At 30.5% G+C, this 25,979-nt stretch overlaps 4 protein-coding genes across 5 annotated transcripts; 3 read left to right on the top strand and 1 right to left on the bottom strand.

Annotated features, from left to right (window-relative positions):
- Nucleotides 1–1,227: 1,227 nt before the first annotated feature.
- On the top strand, nucleotides 1,228–3,610 carry LOC114187667 (WEB family protein At5g55860-like). Its single transcript, XM_028075975.2, has 3 exons — nucleotides 1,228–1,368; nucleotides 1,521–1,705; nucleotides 1,888–3,610. The coding sequence occupies exons 2-3, from the start codon at nucleotides 1,541–1,543 to the stop codon at nucleotides 3,457–3,459; spliced, it is 1,737 nt and encodes a 578-aa protein (XP_027931776.1). The 5' UTR covers nucleotides 1,228–1,368; nucleotides 1,521–1,540; the 3' UTR covers nucleotides 3,460–3,610.
- Nucleotides 3,611–5,282: 1,672 nt separating this feature from the next.
- On the bottom strand, nucleotides 5,283–9,035 carry LOC114186529 (phosphatidylinositol/phosphatidylcholine transfer protein SFH1). 2 transcript variants are annotated; one of them, XM_028074455.2, is made up of 11 exons: nucleotides 8,741–9,035; nucleotides 8,598–8,629; nucleotides 7,860–7,943; nucleotides 7,510–7,563; nucleotides 7,221–7,298; nucleotides 7,018–7,071; nucleotides 6,846–6,905; nucleotides 6,646–6,741; nucleotides 6,422–6,523; nucleotides 6,243–6,323; nucleotides 5,283–5,838 (listed from the first exon to the last, which is right to left on the bottom strand). In XM_028074455.2, the coding sequence occupies exons 1-11, from the start codon at nucleotides 8,796–8,798 to the stop codon at nucleotides 5,545–5,547; spliced, it is 993 nt and encodes a 330-aa protein (XP_027930256.1). In that variant the 5' UTR covers nucleotides 8,799–9,035; the 3' UTR covers nucleotides 5,283–5,544. The 2 variants fall into 2 exon arrangements, with proteins under 2 accessions (XP_027930256.1, XP_085531012.1); XM_085674886.1 differs by lacking the exon at nucleotides 8,598–8,629 and having other exon boundaries at nucleotides 8,741–8,978.
- Nucleotides 9,036–20,291: 11,256 nt separating this feature from the next.
- On the top strand, nucleotides 20,292–22,034 carry LOC114187195 (U-box domain-containing protein 35-like). The gene is made up of 4 exons (XM_028075363.2): nucleotides 20,292–20,767; nucleotides 21,264–21,388; nucleotides 21,457–21,572; nucleotides 21,654–22,034. The coding sequence occupies exons 1-4, from the start codon at nucleotides 20,458–20,460 to the stop codon at nucleotides 21,853–21,855; spliced, it is 753 nt and encodes a 250-aa protein (XP_027931164.2). The 5' UTR covers nucleotides 20,292–20,457; the 3' UTR covers nucleotides 21,856–22,034.
- A 1,386-nt stretch (nucleotides 22,035–23,420) lies between these two features.
- On the top strand, nucleotides 23,421–25,505 carry LOC114189063 (U-box domain-containing protein 33-like). The gene is made up of 4 exons (XM_028077767.2): nucleotides 23,421–24,086; nucleotides 24,586–24,704; nucleotides 24,797–24,912; nucleotides 24,996–25,505. Exons 1-4 carry the CDS (start codon nucleotides 23,702–23,704, stop codon nucleotides 25,210–25,212), a joined length of 837 nt encoding a protein of 278 aa, XP_027933568.2. The 5' UTR covers nucleotides 23,421–23,701; the 3' UTR covers nucleotides 25,213–25,505.
- The last annotated feature ends 474 nt before the right edge of the window (nucleotides 25,506–25,979 follow it).

The raw sequence follows: 25,979 nt of genomic DNA, 5'->3' as shown, positions 1-25,979 counted from the left end.
AAGTAAGCATTGTTTAGCTAATTAAACTATATACCTTCATATTTATGTCTAAGTTAGCTTATTAAATCCACTAAAGTTGAATAAAGTTTTCAGATTTAAGTGAAAAATTTGTTCTTTTTTCTTGTATTACGTTATTTCTAATTTTTATTTCTTTTTATCGGCAAGTTATTTCTAAATTAATGTATTTAAAGAAAAAGAATAAGGTCATTTCAATAAAATATATTGTTATAAGCAAGATAACCTTTTACTGTTGCCTTCACATTATAATTCATTTTCCTTATAGTAGTAATTTAACATTCTTTTCTCAAGTCAAGACAATTTTTTTTTATTTTCAACGTAATTTTAAGTTAATTCTTTTTTATTTGACTTTTAACTCCTCTAAAGTACACTAAATACACACTTTTTATAAGGTTTATAAAGCAGAAGAAAGAAAGGAGTTTAGAAAATTATAATGATAAAAATGTTCGCACCATTATTTAGATGCAGCAGACAGCAAAAAGAATATGGTCTGTCTGATTAATGTTCTGCACTTTCTTTCATTTGTGACGGAAATCAAAATCAAAATACTTTTGTTTATGTTTTATTTTTTATTTTCCCATTTATGTTATATTATATTTATTTTATCAACATATATTATATAGATATTTATTATTATCTAACTTCACTCATATTTGTTCTACTTTATTCCTTTAACTTAGACGTGCATAGGAAATGTTTGACAAAAATCTCTTCAACCCTTTGCAGCAATAAATGGGTAGTTATCACGATCAAATGACTAAATCCGTATATAGTTATTATAGTTGTATATACTGGATCCAGATCAGCAAGGTATACGCAAATTTCTGCCATATCCTACCTTTAGAACCCTAAAAGAAGGAATTGCAACCTCTGAATCGTGAACTGAGTTGAAAAGGGTTGACCCTTTGGTAAATTTTCCAACTCATATTTACTGTGAAATGTTATATCCATCATGGCTTCTTTGAATCTTCCTCATTTTCCGCTACTACAGAAAGAAAAAGGGTAATTTTTTGTATTGGATAAGCCTTTAGTTTTGAATCTTCCTTTCTGTCAGCACCACCACAAACTCCTATTCCCCTTGAGCCAAAGTATAAGTTATATATAGCCAATTTACTCCAAACAAATTTAACCAGCCATATTTTAGGGCATTCCTTCTTTCAAAGGTCTCATCAGGAAGGTAAATAAAAGTTGGACTTAAAAGAACCAACGTTTTCATCTGGGTTCTTTTGAATTTCAACGCCTTCATTTTTTCAAATCCATTATCTGCCTCATACCTGATCAAGTGCAAGAAGAACTCTCAGCCTCCACATCTGTTTCATTCTATCCTTTGTTGTAACATCAAACATTAAGGTAAGCATTACATAAGTTTATATGTAAGATGTTGTGCAATGATGTTGGTGAAGTTTGAAAGCATTAAAATACGTTGTTATTACAAAGCTTCGTGTAAAGAGATTTATCTGTGCATTGCTCGTTACTGTGTATCATCTGCTGCATGCATGCAGATACCTTTTGCAAGCACATAATGAGTTTCAGAGTTAGAGATCAAGAAAAGGAATCTGACTCTCCAAGAGAGGTTGGAGAGATTGACACAAGGGCTCCATTTCAATCTGTTAAAGCAGCAGTTAGTTTATTTGGTGAAGTAGCCGTGTCAAGGGACAAACGTTCTTTCAAGAGAAGATCATCAGAGGTAAACATCAAACATATTTTTTCCTTAAAAGAACAATTTAGGACAAGGACATCATCTATTTCAAAATGAATAGTTTATCTTTTAAGAAATCTTTAAGCTTCAACTCTTATTTAGATAGAAAACTGTTATTTAAGAAGTTATATTATACATGATATATGATTAGTAAATTGTGTGACTTGCAGAATGTGCTGGAAAAGGAGACTCAGCTTCTGTTGGCCCAAAGAGAATTAACCACCATAAAGAAAAAGCTGGATAGTTCTGAGGTCACAAAAGGAAAAGCACTTACAGAGCTTGATAAGGCCAATTTAACACTTCTAGAATTGACGAAGAAGCTCAACAGTGTGAGAGAATCAAAGCAAACAGCAATGGAGGCTGCTGAAGCTGTGAAGAATCAAGCCAAAGTACTTGAACAGGCATTATCCCAAAAAGCTATAGGATATGAAGCATGGAAACAAGAACTAGAGCATGCAAGAAAAGAGTACACAACAACAGTAAAAGAACTAGATGCTTCCAAGAAAGAACTCAATAAAATCAGGCAGGATTTTGACGCAGCTTTGGAGGCAAAACTAGCTGCATTCCAAACAGCGGGAGAGGCTCAGCGTTCTGCAAAATTGAACTCAGAAAAGCTCCAAGAACTCTCAAACCAAATTGCAACCATGAAAGAACAAATTCAACATCTGAAGGTTGCCTCATCGCAAGCCCAAGATGGTCAGGCAAAGGCCTTGGAAGAAAGAGAAACACAGCTAAGTTTCTACAAAAATGCCAAGGAAGAAGCGCAGAATAAATTGATGGCTTTGAAGAAGGAGTGTGACCAGGAACTAACACAGGGTCTAGAGGCCAAACTTCATGCAACAAGTAAAGAGATTCTGGTTCTCCAAGAGCAGGTGAAACAGCAACATTCTTCAGAGATAGATTCAGTGAAAGTTATAACTTTGGAGATCGAAGAAGCCAAGAAAACACTTCAGGAAGTTGTGGAAGAGGAAACCTCCCTGAGAAACCTAGTGGATGTACTTAGGGCAGAGTTAGAACGAGTGAAGAAAGAGCAAGAGGATCTCACGGAGAAGGAACAGGCAGCAGAAGCCCTTACTGCTACCCTAACTGATGAACTACTGATTGGATCAGAAGAGATAAGGTCTGCGGCGGAAAGATCTGAAGACAGTGCTGAAGTAGAATTGAAGATCAAACAGCTTTCATTTGAGACAGAAGTTGCAAGAAGGGAAGAAGAAGAAATAAGAAGAAAAACTCAAGAGCTGAAGCTTGAGGCTGAAAAATCCAAAGCTGTGGCACAAGAATTGGAGAAGAAACTAGAGGCTTATATAAAACAGGCTGAGGAAGCCAGAGATGCAGAACAAAAAGCCATTGTGGCGATGAAGATGATGTCTGAAAGTGTCAACACTCATGACTCAGGCTCAGTTTTAGATGCTAATGGGAAGATTGTGTTGACAGTTGAGGAGTTTGCAGCACTGAGTGGGAAAATCAAGGAATCTGAAGACTTAATTGACAGAACAGAAACAGCATCCATGGCTCAGGTGGAAGCAATCAACATAAGAAAGAATGAAGTGAACAAAAAGGTGGAGGCAAACCTGAAAGCAATTGAGGAAATAAAGGCTGCAACAGACATGGCTCTCAAGAATGCAGAGATGGCAGATTCTGCAAAGGTTGTAGTTGAGAACGAGCTGAAGAAGTGGCGTATAGAAGAACAAAACTTGGAAAGCGCAGAAAATTCTCCAAGATCAATCTCTCTGCGTATTTAAAAGGGTCTATCATTTATCAGTATTCAGTAGCATTCACTGCCTTTGTTGCTTAATTTTTCTTGGGAATTGAAAAGCTCCTTGCACCACATGATCAATCATTTAGGCATCACAAACTCTCTCATTTAGCTTAAATGTAAATGTGAATTCTTATTGTCAAAGTTCTGGCTTCTTTAACTCCTAGACAACACAAAAATTTTCATGCTCTACATTCTTAGACAAAACCTCCTTCGGATGTAGCTGTTCTCTGGTGTTCATCGTTTACAAACAAACATGGTAATTCACGTGTCCAAAAAATAGGTAATAAAAAAGCATCTCAACATTATACTACACGAGATAATCGATTATCAACTTGTAATAGAGAAACAATCTCTTTTAACATAACAAAAATATTGTTACTTAACATCATATACTTTTTTTTTGAAAAAAACTGCATAACTTATTGTATCATCTTTCTAACCAAAATTATAAACTTTCTTGTATAGATAAAATTGTAAATCACGCAATTATCTAATTCCTCTCAAATCAAATTATTATTTTTATAACAATAATTTATCAATAACTTCTTCGTATTACTTAATACAAAATACTCAGTTGAGAACAATTATATAGATTATACTAAATATTCATTATACTCTTATATGATTTGAACCATTAGTCAACATGCAAAAAGTTATAAAAGGTTAAAAATTACTTTTATTAATAACTTCAGAATTTTGTTTCCACTTTATTTTTTTAACGAAAAACTTAATATTTATGTATTTCTTCTTCTTTTACTTATTTCTTCATCCTCTATCTCTTCCTGTCTACCAATAGAGGGTGGCGTGGCAAACATTTTGGCAATTGAGGACGTTTTCATTGACAATTTTTTTTTTTTTTATGTGCACAATATTTTATCTATTCATTACCTTCTCTTTATGTTACTCTCATAACGATTATTTTAGTCAAATGAGATTTGCAAGTGGCATTTTTGTTTCCTATGTAAAAGAAAATAAATGATGACAGAAGAAAAAAGTAACTACCAAAAGAAGACGAAAAAGTTGTGTGCTTTTTACTGTTCAACAATGAACCAAAGAGTATGGTCAAATTTTAACAGACATTTAAATGTGCTTAATGCAAAGAGGGCCCAGCTAGAACCGCGTAGCAGGGTAGGAACGTGGAAATTTTGCTACTGTCATAAAAATGCAGTAACTGTATATAAACTGACATAATGTATGAGTAATTTAAATAATAAATGAAACTTAAATTTGTGTTACATTAATAGTTTTGAAATAAAAATAATAAACATTACTTGTTTTGAAACAGAAATAATATAAGAATTGAGAACATTATTATTACATATTTTACCAATTGTACTGCATAACTTTCGAATATAAGATGACCTCAATAATGGCAATTACTATGACAACACATGTTACTATGACAATCTTTCTTTTTTTACTAAACTGTATTTGAAACTGAAACAGATACACCACTGTTAAATTTACCAGCAATTTCACTAGTTATGTAAGTTCTAAGAGAAAATATATATCAGAGTTAAATGAAAGAATTGAAGTTAAGGAAAGATATAGATGGTTTGAGATAGATACTACTTGAAAATTTGTACTGCATTAGATGTTGTTGGAAGAATGTTCTGTTCTCCATATAGGTGCAAATTGAATGTTTTTCCATTATACAGTTTTATGTAAATAAATTGGAAATGAGTAGGTACTTTTTCCCACAAATATACACTATTTATCTATCTCCAAGTTCAGTACTTCAAACACAAACTGTTCTGTATTTTAATTGAGAAGGGAAATTGAAGATTAAAAATGCAAATATCTAGCTTTAGAAAAAACATGATGGGAAAGATCACATTTAATAACATTTCTTACTTGCTTTATGGCATAATGCAAATCTAGGACCCGCTTTATTCTTGCTACTACTTCCTAGATTTCTCAAGCTAACATAAACAAGGCTAACTAGTACTGCGGAATCCTGATGGTAGTGAAGAGGAAGAACCCTTGTACTATATTAGTTTGGTTCAAATGGTTAGTAGGACTGGTAAAAGACCACATGGCCAATATTGGCAACAGTATTCATCAATCTTCAGTCACAATCCCCATTGCTGATCTTAAACTTGTGTAGCTCAGACTCTAAAGTCTTGACAATCTCAGCTTTCTCAGCAGGAGGTTCAGGAAAATCTACATGGAATGATCCCTGCTTGATTGGTTCAACAACTTCATGGATTCTGGATTGTTCCTTTATGTGATTGTAGAGCTTCTGATGGAAAGGATGATCAAAGGAATAGCAATTTTCATTTCCACTTCCATTATCTGAATGTCTGGATGATCCAGAGCCTTCTCTTTTACAGAAATGTGGCAGCGATGCACAATCCATGATCTAGATGCGGGTTTTATTTGTTAATTTCCATTGAAAGATATAAAAGCAGACAACAAGTTATCAAGCATTTATTTATGACAAAAATAGGAACTACTCCACAAGCTTATTAATAAGGACTGAATAGAAAAGTAAAGAAATTTTCAGAATAAGATTGTATGCACTTGCACAGGAATGAACTGTGTTGTTCTGGCTACTGCTACCTTTTATAGAAAAACAGTGCAGAGATGCATATATGCCACAGAATCATTAATTTCTATGCTTGTAGATTTAAGCAGTGAATAGCATGCATGTGGTTGAAAGAAATACAGCAAAGATTCTCATCATAGGCATGTGCTACTGTCTCTTATCTGTGGATAAAATTTCCAATTTAGCATCTCTACGACAAATAAAAACAACCACTTTACCTTCAACAGTTCATCTCGTCCACAACCCGGCAAGACTTGAACTTTTCTTCTTGTTCTCTCTTGCAGAAGTGGCTTCACAACCTGCCAATGCAAAGTGTTAAGTATTATCCCTAGGTGCACAACTTAAACCAGCATAATGAACAAAAGTATCACACAGAAAACAAAGTCACAAGGAATACCTTCCAACAGGCTGAAAATATGTATGGGGCATTTACAATGTAATAAGTATTTGTTTTCTCAGGGTAGTTCAGATCATCGATGGATGATATTATTGTTAACAACTGCATCAGCATGAAAGACAACTCAGCGATATAGGAAGACTCTTGAAATTTTGTATGCATTTTGATGTACCTTGATTTGTATTCATTTTGATGACCAGGTAGATGTATGAATTACAAAGTACCTTGATCTGATTCAGGGCTGATAACTTCAGACCAGTCATATCCAAAACTTTTATACATGTGGTAATAGGCTTCCCATGCTTCTTTGATGCAGAAGGCTACAAGCATATACAGGTCAAAAGAAACAAAAGGGCAGAAGCTAAATTAGCAGCTTAACAAAAAAATTAAGAATGTAAGAGGACTTCAAAGTGAAAATGCTCACCAATATTACACGATCACGATATTCGTTAATTTGAATATGAGACTGCACATAATAATGGACCTGCAAGCATACAAGCACGCAAAACTAGTGTTAGAAGAGATAAGAACACAAGACTTTTAAGATGAAGAAATAGATAGTGCCCCAAAGTTCAAACGCCATTGAAAATGCTTACTGATGCTTTGTCAAATGTGCTAAGCCCAACACCAATTGCAAAGACAGGAAGACCCTGAAAAGTATGGAAGGAAGAACAAGCATTACAATTGCCAAGATGTGATATAACAAGCAAGTTAGATAATCTTGATTAATGACAATAAAAATGTAATCAAGCACAACTAAGATGATATGTACTGAGATAAGATTGTGTTTGAAGAGCACCTCTCTTGAGTAACCTGACAAACCTACAAGTTGTGAATCACGAATGCCTCGGTATAAATCAGTAGGAATTATGGGTTTCTGAAAAAATGAAACAGCTTCCAGACTTAAGAACTAAGAACTCAGTCTTGTGCAATCAGTATACATTTTAATCAGATTTTGCCAATAAATACATAAAGGGACCCCACGAGAATATCTCTCAATTACAGACAAAACTCCAAACTAAAAAATATGAACTGCCAAAAGAATGTCTAAACAATAATATACAAGGATGGGTGGAATCTAGACTTACCGATAATATGTTGTCAATCTCATTTTGCACTCTCCAATTTAAACAATCGATTATCTGAAAAGTAATACAGGCATTTAAAACTAAGTTAAATGGATGACATAGTCAATTTCCAACAATAAACCAATATAGCTAAATATCCATTACAGCACCGCCACAACGCTATAACATGGCTTTTCTGACCCCTCCACCATGGAAAATTTGTAAAGGGAGACCCACTTTGGTGGAGCCATATGCCACAACAGCATGTGTATATAGCAGAATTTGGGCCTTCTGACAGCCGTATTTATCTTTGCATTAAACACATTTGCAAAACATTCAATAAAACAACACTTCCTCTGCACATGTCTTACCATTTTATGTGCCTTGGTAACGTTCCACTCCCTAGCTTTTAGGAATCGAATTAAGGTTTCGGTGACACATCCTTGATGAACATTCTGCAAAAAAAAAAAAAAAAAACAGCAAATAAATTCCAAAAGGGGAGATAGAGTGCTTTTCTAGTGAAAAACACTTGTCCTTAAGCAGTTTCAATGAGTTGCCAAGAGATCACCAGATTTCACCAAACTCAAACTAGAATAGGTAGATAATCGCACGCAATTGATTGAATTAGCAGCAATCCAGAAATAGAAAGATCTTATATGTAAGCACACTTAAACAATAGGAGGTGTGAAACACAAGAAATGATTGTCCCCTTTAACCAAACTAACATTGAGTTTTGAAGAGAAACACAGAAGTACGACATTGATTGACCTACATACTTGAAATCAGATCTCATCCCCCTCCCCCTTTTTTTAGCTGAATCATCACTACCCCAGAAAAGTCTTAAACAGGAGAGGAAGAGGAATGTAGAAGAGCCAATTAGTCAACAGCATCCATGAAACACACAGAATTTCAGGGTTCCAAAGACCACAGTTAACAAAATCCATTGAAGCACCACATGCAATTTATACAGGTCAGACACAAAAAAGAGAGAGAGCGAGATCAGGGTCACCTCGCAGATGTTGAAAGCAAACAGACATCCAAGAAGCAAAAACAGAAGACAAAAAATAGAATGTTAAAATCATATGGGAATGAGTAACCAAAATGGTCACCTGAAAAGTTCTCAGCAGTGGCTCCTCCTCAACTAGAAAGAAACAATTCAACAAAAGGAAGAAAGAAAAGAAAAAGGGGTGAGAGAGAAAAAAACAAACAGAGAAAGATGAAAAAGAAAGAGAAGATGTGATAAAGGTAAGACCTTGATCCATGAGAGCTTGGAGCTTCTTGAGGGCATCCTCAGAAACAACAAGGCCCATTTTTTTGTGTTGGTGAGAGAATGAAGAAAAGCTAAACCCCAGAAGAGGAGAAGAGAGAAGAAAAATGAGTATTTTTTTGTTTGGTAGTTTTTGTAGCTTTAGCTTCACTCACTCACTATCTAGAGTGTTTGCATTGCTTGACTGTTACAGATACAGTACTGCACACCAAAGTTTGATGTTATATGCAGTCATTCCACTTAATGTATTGTACAGTAAGTGACTCAGAGGTAGATAGTTACACAGATAGATATACTCAAGATTCAATCAACCATGTCATTAACCCCTCTCTCTCACACACACACACACACAAACACAGCTTGTATTAATTTTAACCATTGCCTTTGCATCTGTGATTATTTGGTTGGATGTCTTTTTCAATATTACAATATTGTTTTTATAAAATTTATCATAATTGTTTTTCATTCTCAGTCATTAAAAATATAAACTAACTTTCTGTTACGGTCTCTATTTTTTCCTTAGTTTAAATCATATTAATCAATCGTAAATGTAAGAATATAACTAGTAATACATGATTAAGATTGTCTTCAAACTTGAAATATAATAATAAATAAATAAATTTAAAAAAATGGAGGGAATATATTTCGTACTTTTGTCAAAACTACTTTTTCATAATTTTTTTACTATTTAAATTAAACCAATGCAATACTTCTAGCTTACTAGAGTTAATTTTGTAGAAGACTGTTTAAGTGGGTTTGTATTAAGAAAAATATAATCAATTCAAAATAAAAATATGTATAATTAGTTTTTACTACAAGTAGAAAATTCTGGAATGTGTTGTTCATTTAAAAGAAAATGTGTTAAAAAAGTAATTACATCCTAACAACTTATTTCAGTTTCTCAAAGAGAACAATTGTATTTCATTTAGAATATATAAATAACAAATAACTAATGTTTTTATAATTAAAGTTATCAACATAGTAAAAAGAAAGGGGTACTTTGAAAAAGGAAAACCATTTTGATTTAAATACAGTTTCTGTATCTTATTTTAGTTAATCTGTGATTTTCCGTTATCCTCTGACGTTAAAGCCATTGAACACTTACATTTCCAAAAATATAATTTTAGTTTAATCCTCCATTTTAAATTTCTTTTATTTTTTATTTATTCTAACATGTTTATTTAAGCTACTATTAAAAATATTTAATAAATCAATTAACCTGTAAAAAATATTAAAAATATAAAATCATAATTATAATTTTTAAAATAAAACAATGAAATGACCCTAGAAAATGCGACCACATTTATATTTTAATAAATTAATCATCTCCTCGTCTTGGTTTGTGTGATGCTGATATAGGCATGACAGAGATCTGAGCCGTTCATTGCTCTGGTCCCGGTCTGTTCGATCCATTTTCCACAGACTGCTTTAAATTTGACTTTTGCAAAGGTGATAATAATAAATAATTTTTATAATAATAAATAATTAAAAATTTAACTATTTAAAGTTTTAATCGGTTGTTTTCTGACTCATTTTATCATGCCTTTATGGAATCAAATCTAACTATTATATTTTTCATGAAGGAAAATAAAATAGAATATACTCCCAGCATGGATCCCCTAATCATGAAGTTCCTATAATAGGTTAGATGAATGTTGGAACCTTAAATTTTATGGTTCTCATTTTTCTATTTTTTTTTATATATATAAGGTTAATGGTCAGCTAAAAAAATTAAAATTAATAAACAATGTGATTAGATTTTATTTCTTTAAGGTTTTTATATTAAAAAAAATCTAAGAAAATACTATCAAACAAGGAATCAAAACACTTTTTTTTTTTCATTTTGTATGATTTGTACTGCACCAAAATGATTTTTACTGCATCACCTGTTATGCTAAGCAATTATAATTCATTGGTTGGAATGTATGGAGATATATGAGAATGTCATGAAACTTGTTGGTAAAACTACAAATGTATTATGATAAATATAGATATAATTGGAGATGAACTAGTTTTTATAAATCTTATAAAAATTGTTTTAGTTCTACAATTATAATAATATCAATACTTATTCACTTAAGATATTAATAATTCATTGGTTGTAATATTCAAAATTATTTATTTTTATCTATTTCCTTTGAACCAAACATAGCATTAGCAAATAGGTGGTAGAATGGTGAAAAATGACTAATAAAGTAAAGAAAAAAAAGTTGATAAGATCGAAGAAATTACCTTGAGATTTTACATTTGGTGGCATGGGCTTGAAATGGCCCAACATTTGAATGTCCCATCAATTGAAAGGGCATGGTGAAAACATGCAACATGTTCTTGAAGTTTTAAACATATTCCATGGTGTTTTCCTCTATAGTCAACTTAGACTCTTTGAAAGTCTTTATCTGTGATTCTACTGAAATGGTAAAAATACTATTTTCTGAAGGTAGAATCGTGAATATTGGTACGCATCAAATGGTTTCAAATGTGGAGGATTTGTCGGAAAGCATAGGATAGGACCCCAATTGTGGAGGTCACACTCACATAATATGCCGAATTTACATCAAAATATGAAAAATTATAAGTTTTTAGGTTTAATTAGTAGATGATATCTACTTTTATTTTGATGTGTCAGTTTGATATCCATTTGTAAAAATGTGTTAATTGAGTCTCAAGTTTTGAAAAAATACCTCAATTAGGTCATTTTTAGCAAAAAATTATTAACATCGTTAACAATATTGCTATTTAAAATGACTTACAAAATTAAGTATTGATACTTATATTCAAATTTAGTAGTAAAAGTCATGAATTAAGTTAACAATTTTTGTAATTTTTGTCTAAAAATGATCTTATTAAGACATTTTTTCAAAAATTGAAACTAGATTGATATATTTTTAATAGTGCGTATCAAACTGACATATCTGAACAAAAGTGAGTATCATCCGAGTAATTAAACCAAATTTTTATAACATCAACCAAATTAAAGGAAGAATGAAACTATATTTTAAAAGAGGCTATGAACGGTTTATTATCAAATTATGAATGTAAATACATATGGAAGGATGCACTTTTTATCTAAAGAGAAAGTTGCACTAGATGGAACTAATCTCACATAAATACAAAGCACCACCACGTATCATGATAACTCTACGAAATGCAGCTTTTACTTTTCACAAAGGATCTTACCAAAAGCAATTCATATTTCTTTTTATTAAGATCACGTTTGAAGTTCATAAAAAATGTATATTAACAAAAGTTTTAATAAAACAAAAAAAGTCCCTTAAATAAAAAAACATAATATTAAACTTTACCTTTCAAAGTGTCATCCTTTCATCTTATTAACATGAATGGGCCCATTAGTCCAATGTATTTGATTGCTTTTGATGTTGAAGGTCAAAATGTTAAGAATGCTTACAAATTAGTTTTTGTTTTGATTCAACATGAAACAAAAAACTATACAATTTGGTTTTAAAAATTTTATTCAACTCAACCTAAATTAGTTCAGTTAAAATATATTAGTTGATTTTGGTTATTAGGTTTAAGTGGAAACATACATGTTTAAAAAATATATATAATCGTTCATATTTATCATTGTACTTCTATATTCGCCATTAATTATATGACATAATTGTGTAGACTATTATAACTTTCATTTACTCTGGTTAAATTATTTTATTTCTCTTTAAGTAAAACATGAAATTTACTATGTATGATCTATTTAATATGATAATAAATACACTAATTATTTAATTAAAATGTGATATGAAAATCAAAGGGATGTTTTGAATAGTAAAAAAAAAAAATAGATTGGATGGAACAAGATTTTTCTTCAATTAATAGGTTTAAGCAGGGATAATCATAAGATGAGTGCTGAGTTTGTAAAGTTTCATTCCGATCCCCTTTCCATCTCTATATCCATATTTAATGTTTAGAAAATTTTATTTTATTACATTTCGATCGGACAACATATATATTCATATTCATACATGTAAGTGTTTATTTATTGCTTCAAATATTAATTAAACAATTATTTTACAAAGAAAAATTAAACAATACAGTAAAGAAAAAAATGATATTATTAAGGATTAAGTATATTTTTAGTGTACAAATTTTGACATAAAATTGAAATTTGTCACTATCCGATACATTTTGGTCTTCAAACTTTAAGAATGAATTGATATAGTTTTTTTAACCCGAGTATGTTAAATTTTTTTAACGTGTTAAATGTGTTTTATATTAAAATTTAAATTGTTTACACCGTTTGACATGTTCTTGATGTCTACTAGAAAACTTGTTTGAAACATAAAAAAAATTAATGTAATTAGATTAAAATGACTTTGTTCATTCATTTTAATATTTGTGACTGAAATGTATCAAAATTTCGGACAAATACAAATCCTACTTTTTTTTTTATCAAAGTTCAGGGACAAGAAAATAGTTAACCTTAATATTAATAAGACTTTACACAATTAAACACTTGAAATTGAGACATTTCTCACATATGAAAAACATAAACAATAAATAAAATATTAAAAAAGATAAAAACAATTAAATGTATGTCTTAAAAATTATTTGATTTAAATATATTATTGGAAGAAAAATGCACAGGTGTAATCAAAGCTGTAATAAGAAAAAAAAATAGTAATCTAAATGAATGTAAATATTGAACTACAAATTAAGATAGGTAATGAAAAAGTGTTTGATAAAAAATAATATTAATAATAATAATTTTTCAAATGAAACTACATACAAGATAAGTTTGTTAAGTTACATATTATACTATGAGTGCTTTAATAATTTAAAATGGTAACATAAGAGCGAAAACGAATATGAAGATTAGATGAAAAAGTTATATATATATATATATATATATATATATATATATATATATATATATATATATATATATATATATATATATATATATATATATACATGATCCTTACACTCAATTTAAAGAATGAGACATTACTCATTCATATACCTATAATTAACTATAATTAATGAAGGTAAAAGTTTTCCATCAAAACATTACTCATAAGAACAAATTCAATAAAAATCCAAAGAAACAAATTTATTTTCCATCCTTACATTTAAGAATCAAACATGTGTGTCATGTTTTATAGACTTGTTTAGTTGGCTGATATGTATTTATTTGAAAAGAAAAAGGAAAATATATGACTTGCTTTGTTAGCTCATCTAAAAATTTGTTTACATATTAAAAGTTTAGATAGGTGTAACTTACCTAAACAAGCTAATCATCATTTAATAGTCAACGAGAAAACTATTATGTAAGACAAATTATAAATCATCATAGTTGAAATAATTTATCGTGGAACATTAATGAAACTAAATAGGTTTGACTTTATAAGAATTTTCTAATAACGGTTAATAACATATAAATTTGTTTTTAAGATCCCATCTTAATTTCATTCATAATAACTCGTTTAATTAATTGTATATTTTACAATCAAACCAATAAACACTATTTTTTTAAGTTTACATAATTTTTTATGAGAGTAACATTTCAACACTAAAAATAACAAATAAATATTTGGGTTTAATATATATATAATTAACAAAAATATTATTTATGTTTACTTAAATAAGTTAAACATTTTAGATTTAAAGAGTATTTGAATAATTTCAAACTTAATATATTCCATTCCAAATTTTATTCAACTTGGTGTATCCCTAGTCTAGGCTCATAGCTGGTTTGTCAAGCCTACGCACATATTTTGACTAAGTTCAATTAGTCAAACGTCATTATTTGACAACTAAATTATTTAATGTTTTATCTTTTTCAAAACAACATAAAGTAATTGATATTTCTTAAAAACGTACAATTTAACATATATAAATATCAATATTAGTAACTATTTAAATAATTGTAAATATTTATATAATATACTAAGATATGTTCTTATAAGATTTTTAAAAGATTGGAAATATACAAAAAAGTCATAATAATAAAAACTTTAAATAACTCCTAAGACTACCTAGTTTGTTGGTATAATGAGGTTAGTTAGTTACCTAGAAGTTTAGCAATAACTTTAGAATATTAGTTGGGTTAATTTAATAACACAAAAAATTAACAACCCGAAAATCGAATAACCTCCGTAATTAAAACCTCATTAAGTATGAAAGTATACAATACATTGGACATACCCATATTACAACAAAAGGGTCCCACGTGGCTCAACCAGAAATGTACTGAAATAAATAAATAAAAGCACGAGGTCTTGTTCAACAATAAGAGCATAAATAACATAAAATCTTCCAGTAGTGGGCCCCACAGTGGGCCCGACCCTGTCCAAACCATCAAGCCGCAGCATCCCTTTCAACATTACCACTGTCACGGGTTCTCACATCTGCTCACACCAACAAGGTTGATGATCATCACAATAGAGAAGACCACGCACAACATACAAGCAAGCAAAGGGTAAGCTAGTGTAAAGGAATTCCATTTTATAACAGTTCACAGGTAATTTCAAAGCCAAGCATAGATAACCAGCATCATATCAAAGCTATCAAAATATACGAGACTCCAAGACTTGACTATCCGGATACACTCAATGAGGCACCACCACGTGGCAATGGAATTATGTCCTAGCAGTGAGGCGTCACCGTGAGGCCTTCGCGGAATTACACCCTTACAAGAGGCACCACCACGTGGCCTACGTGGGATTACATCCTGGCCTTGAGGCACCACCACGACCCCCGTGGAATTACGTCCTTTCGTCGAGGCACCACCATGAAACTCCCCTTGAGAGGGTCTATGGAATTACGTCCAACAGATGAGGCGTCACCAAGATCTCTCACAACAAGAGTCATGGAATTATGCCCTACCCTACTTTATACATGTCCCACCCACCAATCAAGAATTTCCATAACATTAATATCATGCATAAGCAACAAATCATGCAACTCATGCCTTCCAATTCATACCCAATAAAGCAACATACCATTTCCATCTCGAACTCACATACAAATCATGGCATCATAGTAAAGCATTTATATCAAACAAGCAATCACACATCAGTGCACCATTCAACAATAACATCCAAACCTACCCGCTGCCTCGCTCAAACAAGCATGGCTCGCTCAGGCGAGGGTGTCCTCTCGCTCATGCGAAACCCCTCTCGCCTAGGCGAGATCGCGAAAAAGGAAAGAGCGGGCTCTGCGAGGTCTCGCTCAGGCGAGTCCCTTCTCGCCTAGGCGAGACCACTTCTCGCTCAAAAATAAAAACCTCTCATCTAAGCGAAATGGGCCTTATAAAAAATGATTACGTTTCTCTACAAATTAAATTACCTGTAGTCCCATACTTATTTTTCATAGTATCTGACTTGTTGGTAATATTTTATATTATAGAAACTATGTTGTCATTCCTCTTTATATTACATATATGTCCATTTAACGTTTAAAACATTATGCTTTCGAATAAATATTCTCAATAAGAAAACTCATTATAATAAAAAAAATATAGGTGTAAGTGTATTTAAAATAATCTCAGAAATATCTTACTTTTTAATAAAACTATATTAATTCTCTATGAGATTTTTGTCAAATTTCTCACACTTTTCTCTTTATACTACTATACTACTATTTGATTTTTTTTTTAAACATTACTAATAATTTTTATTAATTATATGGACAGCCTATAGTTAAAAAAACACGCCTTACATTGTGCTCCTTTAAAAAGTTATTATTAAAGGTAAATAATGTAATCTCACAAAATCTAGGTGTGAGAACTTGTAATTTTAAATATCATACTTTTTTAATCAAAACGCAAATAAAATAGTGTGATTGACTGGACTTTATCATATTGTAATATGTTTCGAGTTTTTTCTTACAAAATCATATGAAACAATGTGGAACCCATTGAACCCGAGTTTTAAAAAAGCAGAATAATCTCTTATTTTATAAAGTTGAAAATATAAACTAATTTGGTTCCAAATTAAACTAATTAGTAGTTTTTATTCATTTTTAAAGACACACAATAGTTTTATTTTTTTTTAATTCAGTCATGCAAGACAAAAGAAGTGTTTTAAACTCTAAGCTATCTTTTAGTTGGGTATGATATCTCTTAATTAGGCTTAGTCACCCTAAATATAATGTTATTTAGCAACTAGACCTACTCACCCTAAATATAAGCCACGACAAAATTCTTTGTTTGTTTATATAAACTACGAATTATTTTATATAAATTCATTTTTATTTTTACCAAAATGCCTTTGGGTATTTTCTCTATTGTAAATATTGGAGCATTAAAGAGATTAATTTTAATAATTAAAACTCCATCATCAGTATTATTTAAATTTAGAATAATTTTATAAAATATTAAAAAATACAAATAAATTTTATGTTAATAAGTGGATGATTTCTCATATATATATATATATATATATATATATATATATATATATATATATATATATATATATATATATATATATATATAAAATATAAAACAATTGAAGACTAAACATGAGGAGTTATCAAACTCAAGGGATGGCAACGGGATATAAATAGTGTCTATCCAACAAAAAAATATTCACTCCTTACTTACTTGTATGAGTATTTATTTAAAAAATTCGCGGTAACACGTGGATATCGACAAATATTTAAAATATTTATATTTTATAAATTTTTAAAATTAAATTTAAATAAAATTACAAAAAAGTATATTAAATAAAAAATAAATTTAATTTAAAATAATAAAATATAATTTTAATTTTAATTAAATTTAACTTAATTAAAAAAATTAATTTAATTTTTATTTTTTACATGTAACGGGTATTTGTGAGTACGAATAGTATGATACTCACATTTATAAGCGGGTATTAAAATATCTGTTATCCGTGAATCACAAATACTCGCGAGTACATATAATATAGTACCCGCACCTGACCCGTTTATGAGCGGGTATTAAAATACCCCCTACCCATTAGTAACAAATACCCGTGGGCACCAACTATCTGTCGCAGATTTTATCTGCAGATACCTACAAACACTGGTATTTTTGCCATCCTTACCCAAACATGACTGGGTTAACCTCATTAGCTCTATCCTTTTTCATATCATAGTGTTTATGATGTGAAGTTTCGTTCGATTCACACCACTTAGATATCACACCCTATGTCAGTGAGATACTAGTTGAGTCAAAATAGTTTTGCTCTCAGACTCCCCTTTTAGTACATTTTTACATCTTACGTAGTAGTATTTTCTTTGAAAATAGCCACATAAGACCAAACTTATCATTACAAGCTAAACAAAGCATAAATAAACAAAAATTAAAGTTTTTTTTCGAAAAAACCCATACTAGCTTAACATATGAGCTTTTATCAACTTAATATCTCATTCTATAACAAGAAATTCATATATTTATCCTTATCACCAATAATCATTTTCTTCAAGATATTTAGCCCTAGATTTTTTTCAAAATTACAATCACACCAACACCATCACCATAGTATTAAAAATTTAGTATTAATCAAAGAAATTCCTAATCATCATTAATGCATAAAAATCGTTCTATAATTCATTATTAATCAAATATATACTCATTTCCAAACATAATACATATCACCAAAACTTCATTATTTAATTGAATCAAACTTCACCCAGTTATACGGTTATCGATTATTATTTCTAAGTAATTTTAAATGATCAATTTCCTTGACCTTAAGGAAAACTATTATTGTTCTCTCCTTTATACAAAGTCTTTAGTTACAACTGTCATATATTCACAATCCAAAGACTAAAATTAACGATTGAATAATGGTTTAAGAACCACAACTAGATGAAGATACATCTAGAAAACAAACAAATCACATGCAACAAGAGACAACTGCATGCACAACAAAAAAAAGAATTGTTCTGTCAAATGAGGAAAATTTGAACTTACCCTAATATGAAATTGATCGACTTGTATGGTAGAATCCTTGATACTAATTATTTCTATGACTTTGGATCTTCAAGAAAAAAAAAATGAAGGAGATCAATCTACTAAAAAGGAAAAGGAAGGAAGGAGATTGATAATTGAGAATGATATGATTTTATGTAAACAACCTTTGTTTTTCAAAAGATCATCTAAAACCTTTTAACTTTTTATAATATATATAATATATTATTAATAAGGAAAAAAAGTATTAATATAATAATATAAGTCCACTCATTCTTAGGATTTATAATGAAGTTCTCATACTATATTTTTCTTAGTTCAAACATGTCGTAGTTTAGTTCAAAATAAACTTCAAATAAAGCAAATAGAACAATCCTCACCGTAACTAATCAGTTTCGCAAATAACAAGTTTCAGTTCATTCAAACATTCAATATCATTATTTCAATACACAAGACCAACATACACTTCAAACATTAGCAACAATTTCAATTTCTCATCACAATCCCTTTATTGAGCAGAAATCATAAATCAATTTATATAATTAAATTAATTTCTCTTACCTTGAGTAAAAGTCCTAACTCAAATGTTACTCTTACAATTCTAGTTCCCACAAGATACTAACTACACAAAGAAAATATTATCAAAGATCATAACACATCTTTATGATCACAAACATACAAATATTCAATTTGACATATTTTGAGTCATATGCATACACAAAAGAGTCACATGCAACTTAAAACAATAGACTAACTAAAAAAACAAATGTGAGTTTACTCTATTTTGAGTTTTGATCAAATGGGTGTGAAGAACTTTTTTTCAAAGATCCCTTCTACGAGCTTTCACTTTCAAATAGATGAAGATAAGGTTAAAGAGATAAAAAGAAAATAAAAAAAAATCTTTACAATTTTTCTTTTTAAAAAATAATAGTCTTTATAAAATGAAACTTAATTAATAAAAAATTTATTTATAATTTAAATTATAAAATAATCAAATCTCACATTTGAAAATCACTACTACTTTTTAATATATGTTAAACTTCAAGCAGACTTTTTACCACCTACATAATTGTCATTTGGAGTGCATTTTTAAATTCAATACTAATGAAATATCTGATTACAAACATCACAAAATTCAAAATATACTCATGTATCTATTTAACTAAATTAGAACTATAGATATCAAATCCATTTTAAATAATCCAGAAAAAAAAATATTAGCCTTTTAACTACTCAATCAACGAAATTTGGTTAACAAAAACCAACTTTTCCCGGACTCAATATGTTAAGTGAAATTTTAATAACCCAAATGTTTCTTTGTAATTATTTCTTATTTCCCCCTAGAGTTGTTGAGCAAAATTTTAATTTAAAAAGAACTAAGAGTCCTTAATTAGCAACTGTAAAATAAAAAATAAAGTCATGAATTGAGTGCCACTTCTTCTTAACTTTTAAATATTTTAAAAAAAACCTAAATTCATAAATTTGGAAAAAAAAAAAGAAAAAAGAACTACACTGTTGAGTGGCAAAATATCTTATAGAACACATTTGGGTTGGTCTAGAGAAAAAAAAAAGTCAAAGTTGATATTCAAACTCTAAATTTCCTAGTCTACGAATCACATGCCTTTTCACACCCTCAAATTTGTTTCTGAGGCCGGTGCTGCTATTAATTCAACTCCATACATTTCTCTCTCTCATTTACACCACACTTTCTCTCTTCATTTACACCTTCAACTTTCTTCTAAACATAACTATTATTGCCCTTTCACCCAGGCCAAGAACCCACAACAACAATTCTTCACTCATATAAATGTCTCAAACCTTAACTCACACCATGCACCGTTCACCTCTTCAGCCGGAGAACAGCCGCTACGGAAGAAGCAGCAGCACCGTGAGTGAGATAGAGGAAGATAACTCTTCAGACTTGCCCTTCAATGATTCTCTGGTTACCATTAGCGAACAAGAGAAGAAGGAGGAGGAAGACACTGTTTATGTGGCCGTGGGAAAGAGTCCCAGCAGCATCGAAGCCTTGTCATGGACCCTCAACAACTTCACCACTCCATCTACCATTCTCTATCTCATACACGTTTTCCCAGAGATCAAACACCTTCCAAATCCATGTAACTTTTCTTCCAAATCTCTCATGCCCCTTTTCTTTGTTTTTTTCTTTATTTTGTTCTTTCGTTTTTGGATCATACTTTTTCAATCATTCTTTCTTTTCTGTCTCTGTGGTAGATATATAGGTGCAAGTTGTTCACACCCTTGCCCTACCTCTGAGGTTGAGGTCTTACCCACCATGCTCTTTTTAAGACCACAAAAAATTTATCAATCACTTCTGTGATATGTATATGATGATGGTTGACAGTTTGAAAGGTCAACATGTTTTCTTTTTTCTCCCATTCGGTTTTCTTCAGTATTTCCCAAGAATCAATTTTGAGGGCTTATGATAATCCAATGTCTGCTAAAGTTAAAGTTGTAATGTGAATTTCTAATTCTAAGACAAAAGGTCAAAGCCCCGTTTGTTGAATTTTTGTACAAATAAGAAGTTTGCAAGCATATGCATTTGTGAGTTTGTGAATGTGTCTGAGAGATGGCACTGTGTTTGTGTTATGACAGTGGGAGTGGGAATGATTCCAAAGGACCAAGTGAGTCCTGAGCAGGTAGAGAGCTACATGGCCCAAGAACGAGGCAAGAGAAGAGAACTCCTTAACAAATTCCTCCAACTATGTTCTGCTTCCAAGGTACTCATTCTACAACTAAAATGATTTCACCCAAAATCAAGAGTTGAAGTAAGCAAAATATCAAACAGGTTAAGGTCGACACAATCTTGATTGAGAGTGACTTGATTGCAAAGGCTATCATCGACCTCATTCCCATTCTTCAAATAAGAAAACTAGTGATTGGAGCAAACAAATCCCAAATAAGGTACAGTACAATATTTTTGAAACAGTTAATTTATCCGAAAAGAATCGATGATTTAGTGTTTGTAACATTTTGGTTGGACAGAAAATTGAGATCAAGGAAAGGGAGTGGCATAGTTGATCAGATAGTTCAGAATGCTCCAGAAAGTTGCAATGTGAGTATTGTGTGTGATGGAAAAGAAGTAAATGAACAGATAGGTGGTGCCATTGCCAGTGATACTTCCATGTCCCAGAAAAACAAGCATCAGCAGAATGCATCGGTTTCGTGTGTTTGTTTCAACTTTTAAGTCAAAAGTACTGTGTGTCAGTCACTGAATTTCAGCATTGGGAATAGTTCCCTAAATGAATGTTGGTTTTAGATTTTACCCTTTGAAAAACCAACAATGTTCATGAATCTACCATTGTTTATATAGAGGTGTGAATTGGGTTTAAGAATCTACATATATTCAGAATTTTTTATTTACCAGAGACTGGCAAAATTATGTTAAATTCACTTGCTGGGAGAAGAGTAAATAAAATAGGAGAATTTATCTTCAAAATGAAAAGGAATATATATATCTATTATTCATTTTAAAGTACATATTCATCTGAATTTATTAAAATTAGTAGTCCGTAAGAATTTCCGGGAAAAATATTAATATTAAAAGATATGTTCAATTTTTTTTATTGAAATGTAGTTAAATTTTTTATAGACTTCATTTTTTTTATTTAAAGATGTTCTTAATTTATTTTGGTTCCGGTGAAAAGAATTCTTTGATTTTAGTTACTCTAAAAACTACAATTATTTATAATACAACGTGACACTTATTAATTATTTGTGAGCAAAAGTCAAATGATAATTTTCAATGATGAAGACTAATAATAGTATGATATGATATCAAAAATAACATCGTTAAAAATAACTTTTAAATTATTTAAAAAAAGGATGTTTTGTTTATTTTAAACGGAACTTTAAAAAACTAAAATTAGTGATTTAAATTTTGAAGGAATGGAAAATAGAAGATATATTACAAGAAGTATAGAATCAACTTCTGTTTTTGTAAGGATTAAAAACAATAATTTTAAATTTCACAAGAATAAGAAAAACGTTATAAGAACAAAGTCAAAATTTGATTTCAAGAATTAAACATATATTTAAAATTTATTTGTTTCATGTTAGGGTTACGGGTAAGTTCATCAATTTTGACAGCTAAAATAATCTAATTTTCTCGTTTTTTGTACAATATTACTTAGTAAAAACAGAAAACGTAGACTCAATTAGAATTAGCTTTTCAATCTATTGAAGTTTTTTTGTTTATTTTAAAGCGCCACAATTTTCTTTTAAAGTTAGATAGTTTTAAAAATAACCGAACATGTAAATTGATTTTAACTTTGAAAAAAAAAAATGATTCATTTTATCTTTTTAATAAATCTATATGCTATATTTCTTTTACATATTTATTAACTTAAATTCCAACCACACACATATACAATCACAAGTAAAGTTGTACAGTGAGGTTTTTCTAAGTCACAATGCTGAAAACGAACAATTACATAAGATGGAACTTATTGTATGATATGACTTAATAAAGCTTGCACTGCATGCTTGATTAAAAATTTCTCATTATAAGTTTAAAAAAAAAATCTAACTCATAATATCGATGTTTATTTTACTAATATAACCATTATAATCAATGTCCCAAACTCCATTAATTTATATTTTTAATATTTGTAAAGAATTTTTCTATTCATCTTCGTATCATTTTCTTACTAATTAAAAAATCCTCCTCTCCGCACCTTCATTATTATTACAAAACAAAACATATACCATTTAAAATGTATGCCAACTAACTTCAACTTATTTTAACTCAATTCCAATAACATTAGGTTCAAGTGTCAACTATGAAAATGAATTAAATCCTCGTATAGAACTTTCCCTCATAACAATTTTGTCTAGTTTGAACAACATTAACTTCAAAAACAAAATACCAATTGTCTATATAAAAGACAAAAAATTGTTCATTGCAGTTTCGTTTTAGCTATGCTTAACACAATGAAACTCTAATCCAATTCCAAGGTTTTTATCAGAGAATCTACAAAACTCATCATAAGACAAACCAAGTTGATGTAAAGCTGTTACTGTAGAAAACACCAATGTTGTCAGGGGAAACTAGGCATGATTGTGTGCACTACGAATCCGATGAAGAAAACTTTAGCTGTTCTTGCGGTTTCATAGGGTTCGGGGGAAACCATGTTTATGACAGCAGCATCAATGGAGCAAACAATGAAGATTCAGAGGAGCTATTTGAGATCAATCTGAAGGAGTCATTGGAGACAATATCAGAAGACTGTGAGAGCAGTGTGTTCTCTTTCGACATTCACAACGACAACGACACAGATGTTGTTCATGTGGCAGTAGACCACGTTGGAGAATCAAGCATGGAAGCCCTTTTATGGACTTTGAACCATGCTGTCACACCCTCTACCACTGTCTATCTCATACACGTTTTTCCTCAAATCAGACTCATCCCAAGTCCATGTGAGTCATCATCTTCTTTAAGAGAAACTGTTACATAGTTCATCAGCATCACATGGTCCAGACTAATTTTAGTTATTTTTCAAAAGTTGAAAATTTTGGTTGTTACCATTTTCATTAATTAAAATGCTGAAGTCAACGAATGAATGAAGTGGTTGTTTGTTTCCATTGATTAATCAAGCCATTCAAAACCTTAACTGTCAGGAAGACTTTCGATACTAGGACTATACTGCACTCGTCTGAGCCGGTTTTAACCATCGGCTCTGATACCACTTGTCAGGTTTTACAGAGGGGGTTTCACTGGGGAGATACAACACCAATGAGACCTGAGCCTAACCACATAAGACACTGACACCACTCTCAACCCAAAACCTTAAGGCAATGGGTTTATGGGTCTTTATTCTTATATAGTGCTCTACTTTCTCATTTCTGGTCAATGTGGGACTTAGACTCACACTTGGATTCCTAACAATGACTTTGTGTGCTTGATCTTTGATGGCAGTTGGAAAATTTCCTAGGAATCGTGTGAATGCAGAGTATGTTAACTTTCACTTGACTCAACAGAAAAGCAAGAGAATATTGCTCCTTCAAGAGTTCATTGACTTGTGCCTTGATTCAAAGGTAAAGAAATTTTCTCACACAAAAACAATACACAGTTTGATGGTTGAAAAATATCACTTTCATGGAATTTAATATGTAAAGAAAAAGTGCAGGTTAAGGTGGAAGTGATGGTTGTAGAGGGTGACAACGTTGCCAAAGCAATAACAGAACTAGTTAGAGATCATGATATAAGAAAACTAGTGATTGGAATCACCAAATGTAATTTAAGGTACCATTTCTTGCAATAATCTAAAATTAAATTAATAGCAATAATTGTTTCTACTAATCTGTCACTAATTTTTTTCTGAGTAGCAAATCCGTGTCTAGAAGGAGAAATGGCATAGCAGATAAGATCCTGAGAAATGCAGCAGAAATCTGTGATGTTAAAATAATATGCGATGGAAATGAAGTGACAGATGAAATGATTAGCAGTTTCGGAGTTGCACATGAAGAGAATGAATCATGTGGTTTTGTTCCTCTTATGCGTTTTGTGTCCAATCCTATATGGCTATTTAGACCCAGATTTTGATCAATAACCCTGTTTTAATATAGTATTACCAAAAGGTGGTGCATAAAAATGTCATTAATTAGTGAATAATTGATGTTTAAAGAGCTAATTATCATTATGGAGATGTATGTATTAGAGAATTGTAATTACTGAAAGTGGCAATTGTCTATTCCAAGCAATTAGTGGTGAGCATGTGATGCATGATGATGTGGTGAGTTAGGCTGAAAGTATTTTATACTAATGTTGTTGTAACGTGTGGTGGTTGCAGAGACTTCAAATTGTTGCTCTCAGAATTACAATACACATGCATCACTGGCCTGAGATAAGATAATATTTATATCAAATATCATAAATTCAATTGACCAAGTTGTAGTTTAAATTATCTACTATTTCTTAAAAATGGTTTTAGTTTTAAATTGCTCTGACTTTTGAAACAACTAAAGTATTCAATGATCTATTTGCATAATTGTTTGGGATTAATTCTTGAAATAAAGTTACATTTTTTTATTTTCTAAAATCTTGCTTTTTTTGACTTCTGATCTATTTTAGCTTTGGTCCTTGTTGGTTTATTTTAGTACCTTTAAAAAAATTTCTTTTGTGTTTTACTGACTACTTTTAAGGGATTAATTCAAAATAAAAAATATTTGGGACCAAAATCAAGATAATAAATTTCATAGAATTCAAGTTTTTTTTTTTAAAATTCAATTATATATCAAGTACTAGTGAAATATATACACATAAATGATACTCCTGTCGGTTGCGTGTAATTTGAATAATTCATACTAATG

This window comes from Vigna unguiculata, chromosome 6, assembly GCF_037176805.1.
Source record: "Vigna unguiculata cultivar grain cowpea cultivar isolate G323 ecotype 2 chromosome 6, ASM3717680v1, whole genome shotgun sequence".
In the NCBI taxonomy this organism is placed as follows: domain Eukaryota; kingdom Viridiplantae; phylum Streptophyta; class Magnoliopsida; order Fabales; family Fabaceae; genus Vigna; species Vigna unguiculata.
The sequence above is the reverse complement of the archived record's forward strand: the minus strand, read 5'-3'. Positions and strand labels throughout refer to the sequence as shown.